The 21,737-nt window shown below is 36.8% G+C and overlaps 1 protein-coding gene across 15 annotated transcripts in view; it reads left to right on the top strand.

Moving 5' to 3' along the window:
* The window catches only part of ncam1.S (neural cell adhesion molecule 1 S homeolog), a 146,044-nt gene that overhangs the window by 60,826 nt on the left and 63,481 nt on the right, over positions 1–21,737 (top strand). For all 15 annotated transcript variants that reach the window (XM_041570415.1, XM_018226844.2, XM_018226846.2 and 12 more), the window contains 3 exon segments: positions 18,601–18,675; positions 20,533–20,742; positions 21,326–21,469. In XM_041570415.1, coding sequence (XP_041426349.1) covers positions 18,601–18,675; positions 20,533–20,742; positions 21,326–21,469 — 429 coding nt within the window.

The raw sequence follows: 21,737 nt of genomic DNA, 5'->3' as shown, positions 1-21,737 counted from the left end.
TTGATAATATTATTTTTATTTTATCATTAAAAGCCAAGTAACACCAGGATGTGAATATGCCTTAAATACACTTTATATGAGGATCACTTACAGAGGTCCAACTGTAAAACATGTGGGGGAAATTATTGTTTTTTATGTGGTCTTGCTAATGCAAAATGAGCTGCCACTACAAGCTCTGGTAGTGCCGCTGTGTGTCATTGATCTTAAAGTCATCTTCCCTTCATTTAGTGACCCATTTTGCAATTTGGAAATGTAATAATTTGCATTTAAACTCTGTAGTACAGGTATGAGATCTGTTACCAAGAAACCCATTTTCTATAAAGCTCAGAATTATGGGAAGGCCATTTACCATAGACTCCATTTTAATCATACAATTCCAAATTCATATTTGGAATTGTATTACATATTTGTTTTACATATTTCCCTTTTACCTGTAATTAAAACACAGTGGGGCAAATTCACTAAGATTCGTAGTTGTGCCAGGCGTAACTTCGCCAGGCGTAGTTTCGCTAGCGCTGCGCAAATTCACTAAAATCTGAAGTTGCGCTTAGGGGTAGCGTGAAGTTGCGCTAGCGTTGATTCGCTAAGCGAAGCGAAGTTACGCTAGCGATGGTTTATTTGCATACGGCGCCAAATTTAAATTTCAATGGAGGAATATGTAGCAGCCTGGGAAACCTTCAAAACATCAAATAAAATTTTTATTTTGCCCTACACATGTGCCCACTGTATAGTTAAGTTGCCATGAGTTAGGAAATGTAGGGGGGAAGGAGGGGAGCCCCAAAAATTGTTTCGATCTTTTTCAGCCTATCACCCATAATATAGAAAAAACGCCAGCGTTTTTTGGGACTTAGAAAAAATGTGAACTTTTTTTTTGAAGCAATCCCTATCTACTCTATTGCGCTTCGCCTGGTCTGAGGTGGCGAAGGAAGTCTAGCATAGGTAGCGTTCAGTACAATGCACGCGTTAGTGAATTTGCGTAGTTACGTCCGTTGCGCAAATTCGCCTGGCGTAAGGGTGCGAAGTAACATTAGCGAATGTACGCCAGCATTCGTTAGTGAATTTGCGAAGTAACAAAAATGACCAACGCTAGCGAATTGATGCTAGCGTTAGGCACTTCGGCGCTTAGTGAATTTGCCCCAGTGCCTTGTCCTTGATCCATACTAATTTATAATAAATATAAAAAAAGGAAAATCATTATATTGGGTTTTATTGTTTTAACATTTCTTTAGTAGACTTAACATATGGAGATCCGAATTACGGGAAGACCCTATATTTCGAAAACCTCCAGTCCAGAACATTCTGGATATCAGGTCCCATACCGGTATAATTACCTGTCTGATGAATATTATTACATTTCACTTTTTCAATTTTCTTCCTATTTCAACAAATCTTTATTCCGTTGACATCCTTTTTTAAAATTCCATCCAGCAAGCAGTTTCATTGCTCTCCCAGTCTGGGTATCCTCGGACTTACAGGCAGGTTTATTGGTTCTTGATAAAATTGACCATAGGGTATTTACAGTATTTGGAGCTTACAAACCTTCAATTTTAAGTTCCAATGTTTAATAATTTCTGTGAAACACTACAAAATTGTTGGTGCTTTATAAATAAAGAGTAAAAATATACATGCAAGAGCTGCATATAAAAGGCACAAGGATTTAGGTCAATAGCGTACAGGGTTTACATGATGCCAGTGGCATAACTACAGAAGAAGCAGACCCTGCTGCTGCAGGGGGGGCCAGGAGGTATAGGAGGCCCCATGAGGTCCAAATAAAGAGCAATTTTAACATATTTTGGTAAAATAGGACAACATCATGGTGTGATGACAGATTGACCTGTACTCAAAACCGTTCAGGCTATAAAATTGACATATATCTTCTTTAAAGGAAAAATATACTCCCTGAACAATGCAGGTCTCTATAAAAATATGTTGCATAAAACAGCTTGTATGTAAAACCCTGCTTACATAATTACATAGTTTAATTGGGTTGAAAAAAGACAAAGTCCATCGAGTTCAACCCCTCCAAATGAAAACCCAGCATCCATACACACACCCCTCCATACTTTCTCATAAATTATATGCCCATACCTATACTAACTATAGAGTTTAGTATCAGAATAGCCTTTGATATTATGTCTGTCCAAAAAATCATCCAAGCCACTATTAAAAGCATTAACAGAATCAGGGCCGTGGCCTCTGGTACGGTGATCCACTTTATGGGTAAAAAGGTCCCCTGCTATTTGTCTATAATGTCCTCTAATGTACTTGTAAAGTGTAATCATGTCCCCTCGCAAGCGCCTTTTTTCCAGAGAAAACAACCCCAACCTTGACAGTCTTAATTCTTCCATCATTATATACAAAAGACAAATCCGGCTCTGTGTGTTTACTTAATTGTCATAAACACGACAAAGGTGCGGGTTTCGATTCAAATATTGAAAGCTTAATGCAGACTTAGCCCCGCTCACCGTGAACAACAGTTGGTCCGGGTGCACATGCCCCGGACCCCACTCTTCAATCTGAACACCGGGCTCTTCCCGTCCGCTAAACAAATGTTGTAAGTAAATCTTTAGAATCTTACCCTGCACGGTAGGTGACCCGGGTGCAGCCAGCCCCGAGTCCGTCACTAGGAAGGAACGCCAAAAGTCCAACAATCGATGTGCAGGCCGCGCACTCCTGGGTATGAATACAGATCGCTCGACTCCAAATTGTTTAAAAGGTAAATACTTTATTTAAGACATACAATCAAGTAACTATGGCGTCTGAGGTCTGACGCGTTTCGTGACAAAGCACTTCCTCAGAGACCTCATTTCCTGTCACATTACACCGAGTTTAAATCCCCCCCACACACCTGAACATTAATTAAGACATTAAAACATTCTTTCTTTTACTCACTAAAAAGTCGCGTTAGTTGTATATAAAACAAATATTGGAAGTAGGGATAATCCTATAAATAAGTTCATTGATTGATATAATATATAAACATAGACCATATAATATATATTTCATATCTTAGATAATTACAGTACTTCATTAATGTGACATTCAATTTATTTTAATCCATAATTTAGAAAAATAATTTGATATAATAACTGCTATTTGGAGACGTATAAGTGAAAAATCTTATAACCATTTTATCTTTACTTGTTCACAAAGCGATCATGCAACAATGTATAAATATGTTATCACTAGACATACACAGTGTAACTATATAAAGCAAGTAATTAACATTAAAAGTAACAACTGATGTCAAAGACTGAATTTAGCCCTTCAGGTTGTCTGGTGTGTAATTGAAATATCCATTTAATTTCCGTTTTTAAAACTTTAGCTTGTAAATCACCACCTCTAGGGCCCAAATTCACTCTTTCTATTCCCTGCACTGTCATCCATTTAATATTTCCACCATTGCACTCCCTAAAATGTCTTGCCACGGGAGTATTTGCTTTTTCTGATTTAATATCATTGATGTGCTCACGTATTCTGTTCTTTAGATTTCTGATCGTGCAGCCTACATACTGTTTGCAGCATTTTAGACAAGTTATTAGGTATACTACTGATTTGGTATTACAGTTAATATAACTCCTAATTTGATATGTCTCTTTCGTTACATTACAAATGAAAGATTCAGATACCTGAACCACCTCACAAGTGACACATCTCTTTGCTCCACATCTGAACATTCCGACACTATCCAGCCATGTATAAGATCTAATTTCCTTATTGTACAGACTAGGTGCTAATTTCATACCCAATGTAGGAGCCCTCCTTGCCACCACCTGGATACCTGGCTCTAAAAGTTGCTTAAATGTTGGGTCCCCATATAGTATGGGTAAATGTCTATTTAGAATATGTTTGATCCTATTGAATTGCATACTGTATCTCGTACTCATTACTATTTTTCTCTCCCTTTCATCTTTCTTTTTTTGTATGTCTTTTCTCATAATTTTTCCATCTTTACCAAACTGATCTTCTATCCCCCATTGATTTGTTCCACCCTTACTTTTAATTAGATTCTTCCTATCAAGTTCCAATGCAAAAAGGAAAGCCTTCTGTAAATTTTCAAATTTGTATCCTTTGCATAGAAACTTATCCCTTAGTAGGCAAGACTCCTCAATGTACTTCTCCACTGTACTACAGTTTCTGCGTAATCGCAGGAACTGTCCCCTAGGTATACCATCATTGAAATGTCGTGGATGACAGGAGTCTGCCCTCAAAAGGGAGTTCCCTGCAAAAGGCTTAACATAAACTGTTGTCAGAATCCCACCATTTTCCTCACTGATCAAAAGATCTAGAAAGGCAATCTCCTTCTTATTGTAATTGTAGGTAAATTGTAAATTCAAAGTCTCATCGTTTAAGCTGTTGATGAACTCCCCAAAAAGGGCTCCGCCTTCTGCCCATACAAACAGAAGGTCGTCAATATAACGACGGTAAGTGACAACATGCTGGAGGAGTGGGTGGTCCCCTCCAAGGACGTGGGTCTCCTCCCACCAACCCATGTATAAATTAGCATAGGTTGGTGCGAAGCGTGCCCACATGGCCGTCCCACGTCTCTGGAGGTAAAACACACCCCCAAACATGAAAAAATTATGTGTAAGAAGGTACCATAAGGCCTCCAGGATAAAATGTTTAATATCCTCCGAGTAGCTGCTATATCTGTTAAGATGGTATTCTATTGCTATCATACCCTTTTCATGGGGGATGCTGGAGTATAGGGACGTAACATCCGCTGTGCCCCAGCCATAGGAGTGATCCCATTCCAAATTTTCCAATAGTGTAAGTACATCTTTTGTATCCTTAAGATAGGAATGCAGCCGTTTCACCAGAGGCTGGAGCAACAGATCTAGCAACTCAGACAGACCTTCATTAAGCGACGAGACTCCAGATATAATGGGCCTGCCCTTTGGTGGAAGTATACCTTTGTGTACCTTAGGTAGATGATAGAAGATGGGAGTCTGCGGTGTCTTAGGTACCACAGTATCCCATGTTCCATCCGTAACCAGGCCCAGTTGTTTTCCATAGTTTGCAATTCTCACCAGTTCTTTTTTAAAATTGAAGACTGGATTAAAACTTAATAGTTGATATGTATCAGTATCACTTAACTGCCTCATTGCTTCCTTTTCATAGTCAATAGTATTCATAACCACAGTAAGTCCCCCTTTATCAGCCTGCTTAATAGTGATTGTTTTGTTAGTACTTAATTCATTGAGTGCCCTCTTCTGTTCAATCGTGAGATTCCCTGACTTAGACTGTTGTCTTTTGCTATTTGTGCTTAAATCAATTAATTCCTTTTCTATCACATCCTGAAAGATATCAACTAAATTTCCCCGACTATTTACAGGATAGAATTCAGATTTCCTCCCCATTTTTCTATTAATCACCTGTGTGTTCGTTCCCACTGGGTTATATGGTAATTCACCGCTTTCCCGCATCAAGGCCTCAAGGTTGTGGGCAGCGCGTTGTTCAAACAGTAGCGGTGACTTATCATAATCAACCGAAAATTCCCCTGTCGTGATATCCACCCTCGTGTGTGCGGAGTTCTCACTGTGATCATTACCCTCTATGTGTCCTCCCATATTCTCTGTGTTTAATTCCAATTGTAAAAAATGTTTACGTAATACCAATTTCCTTACGAATTTACTAACATCCAACAATGTATCTAGAACATCAAAGTCACATGTGGGGCTAAATGATAAACCCTTCTCCAAGAGTGATATTTGTGCATTTGTCAAAGTAATGTCCGATAAATTTAATACATTACAGCCCGCTTTTTGTCCATACGATCCCTCAGTGTGTACTTCCGATCGTCCAGTCTTCTTTCCTCTGTTTCCTCTCCTCGTCGCTCCTTGTCCTGTCGCTTGTAACCCGGATTTTGCAGTCCCTGTTCCCCGTGGTTTTTCTCCCCGTTTTTTGACTTGTATCCGCTATTCGATCTCTCCCCATTTTTCGGAGTACTTTGTCTTCCCCCAGAGAAGACATCCATAGCTCTTTGGTTCCTTTGCTCCTGTGTACTGCGAAGGGAAGAAGAAGACAACGAGGAAACAGCCGACTGATCGAAGCTTGTATCAGTATATTCGGTATCGTCATTTGAGAAGCTTACACGTTTTTTATCATTCCATTCAAATGGCTTCAATATAGATTTAACTCGTTTCCTGTGTAGCGGTTTAATATATTTAACATATACTCTGCCTTCCTCATAATCACCGCTATCACGGTTGAATTTGGATGTTTTAGCTAGAACAATTTTGGTTTCTATGTCCGCTAACTTAGTTCTAATATCATGCTCCCATTTTTCAAATTTATTATGTTCCCCACTAATGCCTGCTACAGGTGTTTTGAAGCGTTCTTGGGCCTCCTGAATATCCGTGTTTAATTTATCTAGCGTCTCCTGATTATGTTCCACCAGCAGCTGCATTAGTTTCAGCGAGCAACATGTTAAAGTGTCATTCCATTTTTTTATAAACATTTCATCTTTAATTTCATATGCTGGGAACTTTTTAATCCGTAACCCCCTGGGGATCATTTCTTTCGATATATATTTTTCTAAAGACATCATGTCCCACCAGATTTTAAGTTCTTTAATCATTAGTTTTTCCAATTTCCAAAAAGAATTAGCATCCGTTTCCTGGGAGGGATTGGTGTAATCATTGTTAAACACTGATTCCGCTCTCTTGCGGCGTTCAGCCACCCGGTTACTATATGATTCAGACATATTGTTACCAATTGTGCAGGGATAGCTTGCGTGCAAATACTTATACAATTTATGTTCAGATATGGTAAATTACACAATGGGCCGGTTTCCTAGTTTTTAAGACCATAATTATATACAAAAGACAAATCCGGCTCTGTGTGTTTACTTAATTGTCATAAACACGACAAAGGTGCGGGTTTCGATTCAAATATTGAAAGCTTAATGCAGACTTAGCCCCGCTCACCGTGAACAACAGTTGGTCCGGGTGCACATGCCCCGGACCCCACTCTTCAATCTGAACACCGGGCTCTTCCCGTCCGCTAAACAAATGTTGTAAGTAAATCTTTAGAATCTTAATTCTTCCATCACCCTAAACAGTTTAGTTGCACTTAGTCTCTGCACTCTCTCCAGCTCATTTATATCCCTCTTAAGGACTGGAGTCCAAAACTGCACTGCATACTCCAGATGAGGCCTTACCAGGGACCTATAAAGCGGCATAATTATGTTTTCATCCCTTGAGTTAATGCCCTTTTTTATGCAAGACAGAACTTTATTTGCTATAGTAGCCACAGAATGACACTGCCCAGAATTAGGCAACTTGTTATCTACAAAAAAACCCTAGATCCTTCTCATTTAAGGAAACTCCCAACACACTGCCATTTAGTGTATAACTTGCATTTATATTATTTTTGCCAAAGTGCATAACCTTGAATTTATCAACATTGAACCTCATTTTCCTTAATGTAAATAAATCATTTTCATAATAATATACCAGTTTGGTAAGATTCTTTTATATGCCAATTAATTTGATATAAACTATCTCTTCATTCACTATCTGTTCATTTCCGGGTTATAGTTTTATTTTAATTTTATGAATAAAAAGGGGAAAAAACTGTATACCTTATTTATAAACAGACTGCATTGTAGTTTTCATAATAACAAAGAGTTTGTTTTTAATTACATTTTTAATCTGTCCCATTGCCCTTTCATGAAAAAATTGCAAAATTTATTGAATTCAGTGGCCATTTTTCGCAATCTATGGTGCCATGGCTACTTTTTCCATGCCCAATACATTGGACATCGCTTGTTCACTTGCTCTTAAAGAGATAATGACACCAGAAATTAAACTTTTTTAAATCTATGATAATATTGCCTTTAAAAGCAACTTATAACTTTGCCATAAAGTATTTGCACAATGCGTTTACATTACCTGTCTGATGGCCTATGTTCCTGTATGAGGGGGCTGCCATATTTGTACAGCAGGAGTCCGTTAGCATTAAGGTGGCCATACACGGGCCGATAAAAGCTGCCGACAGACCGTGTTGGCAGCTTATTGGCCTGTGTATGGGGCCCCCCGACGGGCTTCACCGATCGAGATCTGGCCGAAAGTCGGCCAGATCTCGATCGGATGGGACAGAAAATCCCATCGGATCACGGCCGCATCTATTCGTTGATGCGGTCCCGCAATCCGACCGCCCATTTGGGCATCGTTAGGATCCGATCGTTGGGCCCTAGGGCCCACGATCGGATCAGCCCCATATTGCCCACCTCAAGGTGGGCATATTGGAGGGAGATCCGTTCGTTTGGCGACATCGTCAAACGAGCGGATCTCTCCATGTATGGCCACCTTTAGAAACTTTAACTGACAGTCTGAGATGGGACAGTCAGGTTGGCAAAACAGTCAGGTTTAGGAACTTAAAATAACAATTACTTACAAAAACAAACCTCTCAACATAAATTATCAACATGACCTATAGGTAACTTTTAATGTCCATTCATATTTTAAAAAGTAGTTTTTAGTGTCAGTATCACTTTAAGCATAACTTGTTTCTTTCATGCCTAAATTGCATGCTATGCTGATGCAATGTTAAATGTTGCACTTTTTTATTGCACTTGACAGCTGTACACATATAAATAGATTTAATTAAAATAGTTGATGCTCTAGGCAAAATAATCCTACACCCACATCAAGGTTATTTATATTTAGGTCACCATTTCCATGTATGGATGTCATAACAGGTTTTAATGTATACAAATAAGTGAAAATCATTGTGTATAGTTTTACACATACCTCTTTCTCCTTTGATTGGAGAAGTGGCTTAACAGTTTCAAGGCTTACAAATAAAAGTGGATTAATGTCTTATTTTGTGGAAAACCTTCTCAACCTTTTACTTAAAATTTCACAGAACAAAATGGCACACTTATAGCCATGTTGGCTAAAATATTTGACCATTCTGGGATGATACATTATAGTTAATCGTAGTTAATTGTGTTTTAATATGCATGTGATTCTTCATTTTTTAAAATCACAGGTCCTCTCAAAATGAGGTGTAGTATACAGTACCATAGCAGGCTTTAATATAATCTTGGTCTAATACCCTTCCCAAACTCCTAATTAAAAATGCTCTTTTAATGACATAAAGACTTTCATTTCCCCTCTGAAGTATTTTTATGTGTGCCCTTGTTATGTCTACACTATTGGATATGGAAGATGTCTGCTTCTTACATCTACCATGTGATGATGTTCTACAGTTAGAGTTCTCTAATTACATCTGTTCTGTATTCTGAAAGCCGCAGGCAATAATCAGGCAGCTCATAATTATAGGAAAGGTTAGAACAGAGAGTAGGAATGTGGATAAGTATACAAACCATAAGATCAGCCAAGCTATCATATAAATAAACACATTAATGTTATGGGGTGCAGGCATCTGTCCTCCTCCCTGCGGTTAAGAAACGAGATTTGCAAAGAGCATTATAAACACATTTAGGAAATGAACTGACAGTACAGATCTAGCAAATAATTTTTTCACATTGTTCTACAGTGAGCCTTGGATATAAAGTAAGAGCTCTGGGCATCATTAACTATCCTTAGTTTTCTTATATGGCAAGTCTTCAGAACAAAACAAGTGGTTTGAAATCAAACTGACCTTTAAGTCAGGAGTTAGTGAGTCCAAATTGGTACACTTTTCCCCCATGGAGAGTTTTGTTGCTTTCAGATGCAGTGTTTGCAGCGAAACCAATGCGTTATCATAGAGGTTTGATGTGGGTGTTCATTATCAAGGACTTGACTTGTTTTTTAGATATTCTTGCAGAAATTGCATCATGCTATTACTAAGTACACTGAATTCTTATGCATTTATACAACGTTGTGCCCCACAATACAATAAGTGGTATACAGTGCTGAACAAGGTGAACAAGGAAGAATAACATTTAATTGTTTATAATCTGTAAACTGTACCTGTAGCCTTTGATGTTATATTGTGAAATAGTCAAGATATACATTACCCTTATTCCTCCTTAATAATCAGCAAACTGCATTCATTAAAATGGTTTCTATAAAGCAGCAGTGTATTGTAATGCATGTTTTGTGTTTAGTCTTGGAGATCGTCATCTGCTTTTGCAATAATAGGCCAAAGGTGTCCTAAAGTTTACATTGCATTTCACATGTATATTGTTAATACAGGTATGGGATCCGTTATCTGGGGACCTGTTGTTCAGAAAACTCCGAATTATGTGAAGGCCAACTCCCATAGAATCCAATTTTAAAAATGTATTTCCTTTTTCTCTGTAATAACAAAACAGTACCTTATACTTCCAAACTTAGATATAATTAGTATTTATTGGAAGCAAACCCAGTCTATTGTGTTTATTTAATGTTTAGACTTTTACGGGGAATGTAATAAAAGTCGCAAAGAGCAAAACAATTTGCACCAATAAGAATAAAAATCCACATCTCACAATATAATATTGTTCCTTAAACTGTTATTGCATTGTGAATTTTATTTGCGCATTGAAAATTTTAATTGCGCATTCTTAAGAAGTGCTTGAAGGTGTCGTAATCTTTTGGAGCAAACAACGACTTTATCAGTAAGAAGTTTTATTACATTTACTGTGCATTGTTGCAAACTATAAAATTCGCAAATGGTCTTCCACTGTCGGAAGTGGTCGCTAAACAGTGTCCGGGTTCGTAAAAGCCATATTAAATTCGCGCAAAGGAAAATTTGTTCTCGCAAAGGCATAACTTTCAGCATTTCGAATAGTTTATTACTGACCGGATGTGCAAAAGCCAGATGCAAAGCTCCATGTTTTCTGCAGATGCTTCCCCCCCCAGAATGCCTCATAGAGTCCACCATAAGGCTCCAATATGGACACACATTGGCTTACATTTTGGAACAGCATGCAAGTTGCAGGACACAGACCCCCATTTCATCTTATGTTTTGGCTTTTTTTAAAAAAAAAAACATTATGCTCAGAAGACTGGGTGTCATTGAAAATTCTAAATAATGTGCCTACCTGTACATGAAAATGTATTTGTGCTTCCCACTAGTGTTTGAGCGAAAGTTTCACGTTGAAAATGACACCTATAGACTTTAATGGGTGGCTTTGTCGTGCATCAAAAAAAAAATGTCACCCATAGACTTCAATGCATTTTGGCCAATTTTCACCTGTGTGAACTTTCGCTGAAGTGAAACAGGTCAGATTCAGCCATCACTACTTCCCACAATTTGTTGTCTTAAGTTGTGTACCCAAAGAGCACAGATTAGAAGAAACAGTGCCCACAGGCAAGAATAATAAGTAACTACTTGCATCAGCATGTTCGTAAACATATATTTATTAAATGTTATACATTCTCATAAAACCTTGCTAAAGATTAACCCCCTTGCTAGGTAAATATATAGCAAATGATGTTTCTTTAGTTATACATATTCAGTATTAGCGGTGTATATAAATATATGCATTATTAATATTGCATCCCCGTGGCTTGCAGGTTACTTAACTAACCAAGCTGAAATATATATATATATATATATATATATATATATATATATATATATATATATATATATATATATATATATATATATATATATATATATATATATATATGTTAAAAGTGTTTGACAGAGTAAGTTACTACTCATCACTTAATTTGCTATAAGTCTTAGTATATCTGAGGTGCTTTAACCAATATATATTTATATTAATGCCTGAGCTTAACATTAGCAAATCAGGAAGGTCTAACTGCACTTGCATAATGGAGAATAATGGATTGGTATTAAATATAATTTATATGACAGAAAAATGGTCTACCCTAAGTAAATAATTGATTAATCATTCCAAGTTAAGCAGAACCAGTTATGAGGGAAGTATTGGAACTGAATATTTTATGCAGCTGTTCTTGCTTCTCTGCCATAATTATACTGCTTAACCCGTTAGCATCCTAAGCTTCTCAGTAGCAGGAAAAGTTGCAGGATTTGTGCACCTATAGATGTGTTATAGATTTTTTACTATGGTGAAGTGGTGTTTCTCATTTTAATCATAGGCATAAGGGACTGCAATATATGCTGCTGCTCCAAACCTAAAAATAAATGTAATATTCCAAAATAGCCTAATCTAGTATTAGAGCTGGCACTTTTGCAATAATTACAATACTATGGATGAGTTTAAACCTAGGCTCATACTTGGAAAATAAATGGCTGCTCTGGCAACAGGATTGGTTTTAGCATTATGGGGGATATGCATAGTTTAGTTCATGTGTGTCTCATTAGAATCTTTCTCTCTAAGATTCTAGGTAGCTGATTCATTAAAGAACGTGCAGTGTGCAAAGCCTCTGTAGAGCTCTTCCTCTTTAAAAATTGCAGGCAAGCTACCAAAAGTTGTGCTCAATTGGGCACAGCTTGATGTCTGGCCTGCAAAGCGTACAAAACACCACAGGGAGCCCTTTAATTACCCACTGCTTCAAGTAGAAGAAACAATACAAAAAATTATTACCTCATCAATTTCACTTAAAGAGGAAAGCATAAATATGGACCAGGTGCCAAATATTATTCCATATATGCTAGGGCTTCATGGAAAGGGTTTTAAGTGGGGCATAGATGTATGATTTAAGCATAAAATTCAAGAAACCCTGGCAGAAAAGAATAGGACTACTAAAGATGTGTTGTAAATGCACAAGCATATATATATATATATATATATATATATATATATATATATATATATATATATATATATATATATATATATATGTAATACATAACAGTTTTAAATATACATTGAAATTTATTATATTATGATGTCAGAGAGTAAAAAATTCTAATAAAGTACTAGAAACCAAGCATTTTCCCAAAAACTTTGACTTTAACAGTCTGAAAAAGAAGGCAATATGTGCCAACTAGTCACACTGAAGAAGTGGGCATATATCCACACCAAATGCCAAAACTCAGCATGAACAAAAACTGCTCAATGAATTCTTTCTAAGAAATCAAATTAAGTAAATTTCCTTTTTTTTGGCTCATTTTTAATAGCATTCAATAACTCTGCAATATATTATTTGAATGGCAGATGCTACAATTTATCATTTATCATTTTATTTGCAATACAGGCTCTAGAAAAGACAGACTTCACAACATTTGAAAATAATTTCCATGGCAACTTTCCCCGCATGGCTGCTCCACCTCATAAGAGCTCTAAAATGTCAGTGTTAGTATCCCTTAAAAGGCATCTTCTGTAAATTATATTGACTTATTAGGCACCTAATCAAAATGCATTAGGTAATGCCAGTCAATGTTGTGTTCCATATCTTATTGAGTGCTGTGGTATTTGTGTATATGATGAGTAATTCTCTCTCTCTCTCTCTTTTATTATTATTTTTTCAGTATGAGGACATCATTTTACTGTCATCACTAAGTCTTGGGTAATGGCCAAGGATGCTCATCAGTAGTCTAAATTTGTAGATATTATTTGAATTATAACACAGTGGGGGTTGTATAGGGAATTAGTTCATCATATTGACTGGATTTGGCACAACTAAGAAAGGAAATGGAAGTTACTTTTAACTGTGCCAAAAACAACATATAGCCTCCAAATATGTTCATGTACCTTCAGAAGTTACACTGAAATTGTTATTTCATATAATTAATATTTATTTTAAAAAAATATGAATACACAATTAATAGCACATGATAGATAATGTTTTCCAGGATGAGAAAGCAGCTTAGCAAGGAAAGTTTGATAGCCCGAGGAGCACCTTTCTTCCTCTAAAATTGTCAAATCCATCTGGAAATAGTAAGCATCTATTGTGTCTGGATAGGTCAAGTTTTCCTTGTTCATATTTTATACGTCAGCCATAGATTGAATGATTGTTTAATATTTATGTAGATCTTGTGGGAATTGCACTGATGTAAAAAATACTCATGCCCTTTTGAACATATTTACAGCTTTTGACATTAGGTGGTTATTTATTAAGCCTCAATTTATTTTTTTTCTAGATTTTTAATGGGAAAACTTGATTTTTAACAGGGAAGAAAAAGTTCAAATTATTTGAGATTTAATATTCTCCAAAGCTGCTAAAAATCTGAATCCGACAACACTCCAGCCAAAACCTGTCAAAGTCGTCAATGGCAGGTGTCCCTTTTACAATTGGTAGATGTGTTTTGCCTTCATGATGTCTGAGGGTTTCGGGCTGGTTAAAGCTGGTTTTCATTCCATAACGCAAAAAAAGTCCTTTTCCTTTAAACACCCTTTTATTGATCACCCCCTGGCCGACTTGTGTGCAAGGTACAGAGAGCTGGAGACAGAACTGTTATTGTAACTTGGTGAAAGATGGTGGAAAATAGGTCTACTCGTGAAAAATCTGCGTTAATGGGCATGTCTGAATTCATGGCAGGCATGTGGTATTGGGAAATGCTGATATCGTTTCAGCACACACTAATGTAGTAATTGTGACAAGTTACAAGCATATTTACTGTATGGTGATGATAAAAGGTCATCCCTTTGTTTAATACATTTGCCTCGTTTTCTAGCAGTTTATTTATAGAGTTACACTTCTGAAAATAATGCAGAAAATGCGTATGTTAAAGGGAAGCGTTATCACCAGCATACAGATTCTGGCGGTTCTGCGCAAATCAATAATGAGGCTACATCACTGTGTAGCTTTGAAGGATCAGTAGTATTTTATTTAATAAAATAAGACATTGCCATAATAATACTGCACTCCAGTGGCCAACATAGAAAATGTAAGCAAAGAAAAAATGAGAAAAGAAATCAGCAGATTTGCTATAACCAGTTCAACACCAACAAATATTCTTATTTAAAGGAACAGTTCAGTGTAAAAATAAAAACTAGGATAGGCTGTGCAAAATAAAAAAATGTTTCTAATATAGTTAGTTATCCTGGAAAAGGCTGGAGTAACTGAATGTCTAACATAAAGTCCAAAACATTACGTTCTGCTATGCAGCCCTCTTGGTTACCAGGCAGTAACCAATAAGTGACTTGAGGGGGGTCACATGTGTCATAACTGTTTGCTTTTGAATCTGAGCTGAATGCTGAGGATCAATTACAAACTCACTGAACAGTTATGTCCCATGTGGCCCCCCTCAAAGTCGCTGACTAACTCAGAGTTAGAGAGCTGAAAAGCAAGAAGTTCTGTTATGTTATGTTAGACATCCAGTCACTCCAGCCATTATAGATTACATTTTTGGCTAACTAACTATATTAGAAATATTTTTTTTATTTTGCAAAGGCTATCTATTAATCCAGTTTTATTTTTACACTGAACTGTTTTTCCTTGTTTTTTATCTGGCCCATATTTAAATGAAAAAAGTCTGACCAAACTTGGTCCTTTATTATTAAAAAAGCATTTAATCGGATCGGGACAAACAGGAAAAAATCGTGCGAAAATCCAAATCGTACGATTTTTTTTGGAGATTTTTCCCAGATTGCTCGATTTTTTCATGCTTTTTGCCCGAAAATTCCGAAATAGTCTGATTTTCAGGCTAATTCCAGTGCAGACGACAGAAATTTCCAAATAGGAAAGGGACCTCTCCCATTGACTTATATAGAACCTCAATAGGTCTGAGATGCCAAACTTTCGGGTTCAAACTTTTTCCATCCTTGGGGTATAATAAATCACAAAGACTGAGTTTTTTTCCACTAAGAATTCGGATTTTATAGTTAAAAAAACTAGTTTTTGGCATTCAGACTTTAATGAATAAACCCCTGAGCGTCCTCTGCTTCTTCACTGAACCATGTCACTTTTAGTAGGAAGCCATTCTGCTATGCCTTTTAATGCTTAGTAGTCGCCATTTGTGTCTGGCACCCTGTCCTGTAACACTCCTGGCATTCCCCACATGCCCCCAGCCTTCAGCAGCCACCAGTGGCAGAACTGCCATTCCTGGTGATCGGCACTTTCATTTGCAAAAAAATTTCACATTTGACATTGAAACCCTTGTGGTTGTCAAAACAAATATGCAGAATTAAAAAAAAATCTGTGTTGAGAAGAAATGCAGGCATTTTGGGTAGTTTTTTTTCCTCTTTCTCTGTAAATGTAACTAAGAATGCAGTTTGCCACTAAGCATTACTTACCATTAGTCAACATTGCAGGTAAAAGCGTACCATTGAAAAAAAAGGAAACCTGATAACAGAAGTGGACATGTACGTTGTCTTTTTTGAAGTAGATATGGTGCCCTGAGAGAACTGTTTAAATGATATTGATGCTTCATTACTGGCAGTTTTAAATTAAAATAGGAACACATTGAACAGTCACTGTCAGGGTCCTGTCACCATTGTTATTCCTGCAGTTAAGTCCTTGGGGAACTGATGCCACTGTCCTATTTTAAATATTTTTATTTTTGGAATGACTTTGCTAAGGTCAAGTATTTTATTAAACATACAATCCCATTTGTATTAGTACAGTTCAAATAGAAGTTGTCTCTTTCTTTTAAATAATAAATGTACAACTTTGGAAAAATATGTGACAGATACTGATTCACATTATATTAAAAAGCAGGGAAGGGATGCAACAGGTTTTCAAATATTAATGTCAAAGGATCCCAAGGAACAAATACGTTTGAAGCTTTTAAGTTAATTTTCTGTTTGGTGTGTCTCTCTCTAATCAATGCTAGAAATAAGATGAGGAAAGAAAGAAATCCTCCCCATTGCTGGTCATGGTAGTGCCTACATATCATTTTTCATATCAGATTTTTAATGGGGGGGGATAGATTAGGCAAACTGAGATCAGCTTTATGTGTATACAGCAAAAACATGGTATGTGATGTAACATTATGCTGCTTATTATAATACAGGCACCTTGGCCTATTTTTGTTTCTGTCATTTGTTATGCTGTGAAGCAAAGACATGTATTTCCCTAAGGTGTACATTTAAATTTGAAAGCAGAGGATGCATTTAGGCCATGTATAAAGCAGCATAAAATCATATTTACTATCAATACCTTTAAGCCATATGACCATGAATCCATTTATATTTTTGACAATGAATATCTATAAAGTATCTGTCCATTGGACTCACTTATAAATGTGTGTGTGTGTGTGTGTGGGGGGGGGGATGTTATGCCTTCCCCTTCTCACCAGTCCCCATTTTAGGACCTTGGTCCCTCTCTGCAGCTATTGGCTCAAGAATATCCTTGTTTTTGGCTCATCTCTCGTGCCCCTGTATAAGTAGCATCATCTTACCCAGACTGTGATGAAACAGTGCTGAGCTGTGGCCAAATAATTACCTCGTAAGACATAAACCTCTCAACATCATGGGAGGACCCAGACAAATTAACAGTACAAGGAGCCATAGAAATTATTCATTATTTAATCAACTTTTTTTTTCTAAACCCAAATTGATCCGTATAATTCTGCCTTCAGACAGGATACTCCTTCCCACTGTGTCATACATGGCATAAGGGGGTCTACTTACCAAAGCTCGAGTTTCTCTGGTCGAGTATTTTTTGTGAAAAAAAACTCTACTTTATAAAAAACTAAATGTATTATGTCCCAAAGCAGCTAAAAATCCAAATCTGAAAATACTCCAACTAAAACCTGTGAAATTCATTTAAAGGTTGATGTCAGAGGCCCTTTAACCATTTGAAGATGTTTTTAGGGGTTCTGGGGGGTTTGACGCTGGTTATAGCACGGAAACTCGACAAACTTGAGTTTGGAATGTGACAATACAAAAACACCTTATTAATTTATACATATATTTTGGTACATTTTGGTAGGCTTTCAATGATGCATTTGACTGGCTAAACATCTAATGATTTGTATGTATCTTCTGTAACTCATTTTCACCCATTAAAGATACTTGTATATCACCTTGGTGAGTGGTGTTTGCTGACCATAGATTCTTACACAATTTATTTAAAAAGATAGAATTTCTTACAGTTATGTATTTCAATTTTAGTTTTCATTGTTTTGAAAAAATATATAATGCTGTGCCTACCCCCTACTTATATGCACAGCACTAAATATTTATAAAGATATACATAAATACAAAATAGTGGTAATTAGTACATACATGTAGTAATGAGTCACACATTATGATCTTTAGGAGAAATTCGATGCTACATGTAAACTGGTGCATGACATTATAATCAGTACACATGGATACTTGTTAAAAATATACATCTCTGAGAAATATCAAATAATAAAATAGCAATATTTTTAGTATGACAAGCAAACCCACTATAGCTAATACAGTGCTTATTGCTTGATAAGCCTGGAAATTAACATTTTTCAGCAGTGGTAAAATATATATAAAAAAAAAATATTTATTGTATGCATTATGTGCACTCTATAGGCAAGCAGAATGCATCTTAACACATAAGTCAAGCCAAAATCATTGAGGCATGTGTTCTCCGCCATTTTAACTGTATTCCCCAATGATCCCTTACACCAAATAAAGATGTGCACATGGTACACTCTGCAAAACTAAATTGCATCAACCTGGGATTTCAGGTTAGCATTTAGAATCAAGTTTGTTGCTGGTACCAATTTGTTAGATTTGTTATTCAGGCTACAGGGTACAATTTACGATTCAAGATTCTATTCATAAATGCACTTTTCTACTATACCCCAAAATATGAAAATGAGAACCTATCCAGTTTTGACTTTCCTTTTTTCCCCCTTTAGTGGCTTTGGAAGTGAACATTGTTCCAGATCAAGGAGAAATAAGCCTTGGGGAGTCCAAATTCTTCCTGTGTCAAGGTAAAAGCTTACTTTTTCTAAATTTTTTGTACGTGTTTTTTGTGGATGAGTAATTTTTGTTCCTGAAATATTAAATGAAAAAACATATTCTATTGAAACTGCATATGAGGGCAAGGTTGCTTTGTGCTTATTTAAGCAATCCTGAATCTTTTCTTTTTGTTTCTTGTGGAGGTTCACTATAACTATACAGTCATATGAAAAAGTTTGGGAACCCCTCTTAATGCTTTGGAGTTTTGTTTGTCATTGGCTGAGCTTTTAAAGTAGCAACTTCCTTTTAATATATAACATGCTTTATGGAAACAGTAGTATTTCAGCAGTGACATAACGTTTATTGGATTAACAGAAAATATACAATGTGCATCATAACAAAATTAGACAGGTGCATAAATTTGGGAACCCCAACAGAGATATTACATCAATACTTAGTTAATCCTCCTTTTGCAAATTTAACAGCCTCTAGACACCTCCTATAGCCTTTGACGAGTGGCTGTATTCTGGGTGGTGGTATTTTTGACCATTCATCCATACAAAATCTCTCCAGTTCAGTTAAATTTGATGACTGCCGAGCATGGACAGCCTGCTTCAAATCCTCCCAAAGATTTTCGATGATATTCAAGTCGGGGGACTGTGACGGCCATTTCAGAAATGACTTTGTAAATTTTGAAGTGTGTTTAGGGTCATTGTCTTGTTGGAATATCCAACCCCTGCGTAACTTCAACTTTGTGATTGATGCTTGAACATTATCCTGAAGAATTTGTTGATATTGGGTTGAATTCATCCAACCCTCGACTTTAACTAGGGCCCCAGTCCCTGAACAAACCACACAGCCCCACAGCATGATGGAACCTCCACCAATTTTGACAGTAGGTAGCAGGTGTTTTTCTTGGAATGAGGTGTTCTTCTTCTGCCATGCAAAGCACTTTTTGTTATGAACAAATACCTAATTTTTTGTCTCATCAGTCCAAAGCACTTTGTTCCAAAATGACTGTGGCTTGTCCTAATGAGTTTTTGCATAAAACAAGTGACTCTGGTAGTGGCGTGAGTGCTGAAAGGGCTTCTTTCTTATTACCCTGCCATACAGATGTTCTTTGTGCAAATTGAGCTGAATTGTAGAATGATATACACCATCTGCAGCAAGGTCTTTGGAGGTGATCTCAAAGTCCTCTGCATATGCCGCTCCTGTATTTTTCTTGGCCTGCCAGACCTGGGTTTTACAGCAACTGTGCCTTTGGCCTTTCATTTCCTGATTACATTCCTTACAGTTGAAACTGACAGTTTAAATCTCTGATATAGCTTTTTGCAGCCTTCCCCTAAACCATTATACTAAACAATCTTTGTTTTCATATCTTTTGATAGTTGCTTTGAGGATCCCATGCTGACACTCTTCAGATGAGAGTCAAACAGAAGCACAACTTGCAATTGGCCACCTTAAATAGTGTACCTTTTCTCATGATTGGACCTGCCTATAAAGTTCAAGGCTTAAGAAGCTAATCCAACCAATTTGGGGTTGCCTGTAATCAGTATTGAGCAGTAGTTACATGTATTCAAATTAGCAAAATTACAAGGGCACCGAAATTTTTGCACAGACAGTTTTTCACATTTGATTTAATCTCATACAACTGAATACTGCTTCACTAAAGATCTTTGTTTAGAAAACATCCGAGTACTCAGATGTTCCTGGGAAATGAAAGACATACCACTGTTATATTTTTTGTTGAAAGTTGAGTAAATTATTATGCAGGCTGAGCGGGGTTCCCAAATGTTTTGATATGACTGTATTGTTGGGGATCCTCAGAGAAAGAAATCATTGTCTTTTTATTTGTTTCTTATCATTTTTGTCCCTTTTGTTTTGATTAGTAAGCGGAGAAGCCACAGACATTTCTTGGTATTCCCCAACTGGTGAGAAGCTTGTCACCCAGCAGCAAATCTCTGTAGTGAGAAGTGATGACTACACTTCCACACTCACCATCTACAATGCCAGCAGCCAAGATGCTGGCATCTATAAATGTGTAGCTTCCAACGAGGCAGAGGGAGAATCTGAAGGCACTGTCAATCTTAAGATTTATCGTAAGTATGGCCAGAACTCTTCTTTGGTTGAATTGATATTATTTCTGTGCAATATTCAATGCAAAGTAAAGATAAAACAAAATAAGACACAGCATGCCATGATGTTTACTCAAGATAAATTATTGCACGAAACCCTGCTCTGATCAGTATATCTTCAGGACTTCTCCTATTTACTTCTACATGAACTCAGCAGGTCTGAGTTGGAATACGTTTTTATTTGGACTTTTATCACCGTCAGGGTTTAATAAATTCCGCAAAATTTGAGGGGTTTTTTTCCACTAAAAATTTGGATTTTATAGTATAAAAAAACCTCAATTATTTTTGAATTTTTGGCATTCAGACTTTAATAAAAGAAAACTGAATTATTGGGCTTTAGCCAGCACAACTATGTAACACGCCATTATATTGCCATTTTATTCAGAGTCTGCTTAGCTCAGAGCACATTGCCACATCGCTGATTGCCATTAAGTAGTGGGGAACACCAGGGGGGGGGGGGAATTGGCCTGCTCCTCTGAGTTTGTATTGTAATGAAAAGTGTCCTTATTGAATGCAACAACCTCATGTTTTCTTTTTTAATTTTCAGAGAAATTGACCTTTAAAAATGCACCCACCCCTCAGGAGTTTAAAGAGGGAGAAGATGCAGTCATTATTTGTGATGTCTCAAGCTCCATTCCTTCAATTATCACTTGGCGACATAAAGGCAAAGATGTTATTTTCAAAAAAGATGGTAAGGATGAGGGCCAAAAGCAGTGTGGATTTTAATATGTGTTATGTGCATTGTGAATTTGCCATACTGTAAGCACTTTTTATGAATACCCCCACTGGACTGCAATTTGGAACAACCACTACTACTGACTATTAGTTTATATAATATCCTCCCTACAATAGTCCATGCTTCAGTTGATTCTTACTTGCACTTATCTGGCCAATTTGAACATTGTTCCTCCTTTGTTGCATGGGTGCACGGGAGCTCTGTACCTAACCAAGAAGTAATT

The sequence above is a fragment of the Xenopus laevis genome, chromosome 7S, assembly GCF_017654675.1.
Source record: "Xenopus laevis strain J_2021 chromosome 7S, Xenopus_laevis_v10.1, whole genome shotgun sequence".
Classification (NCBI taxonomy): Eukaryota; Metazoa; Chordata; class Amphibia; order Anura; family Pipidae; genus Xenopus; species Xenopus laevis.
Note: the sequence above shows the minus strand (reverse complement) of the source record. Positions and strands in the feature narration are given on the sequence as shown.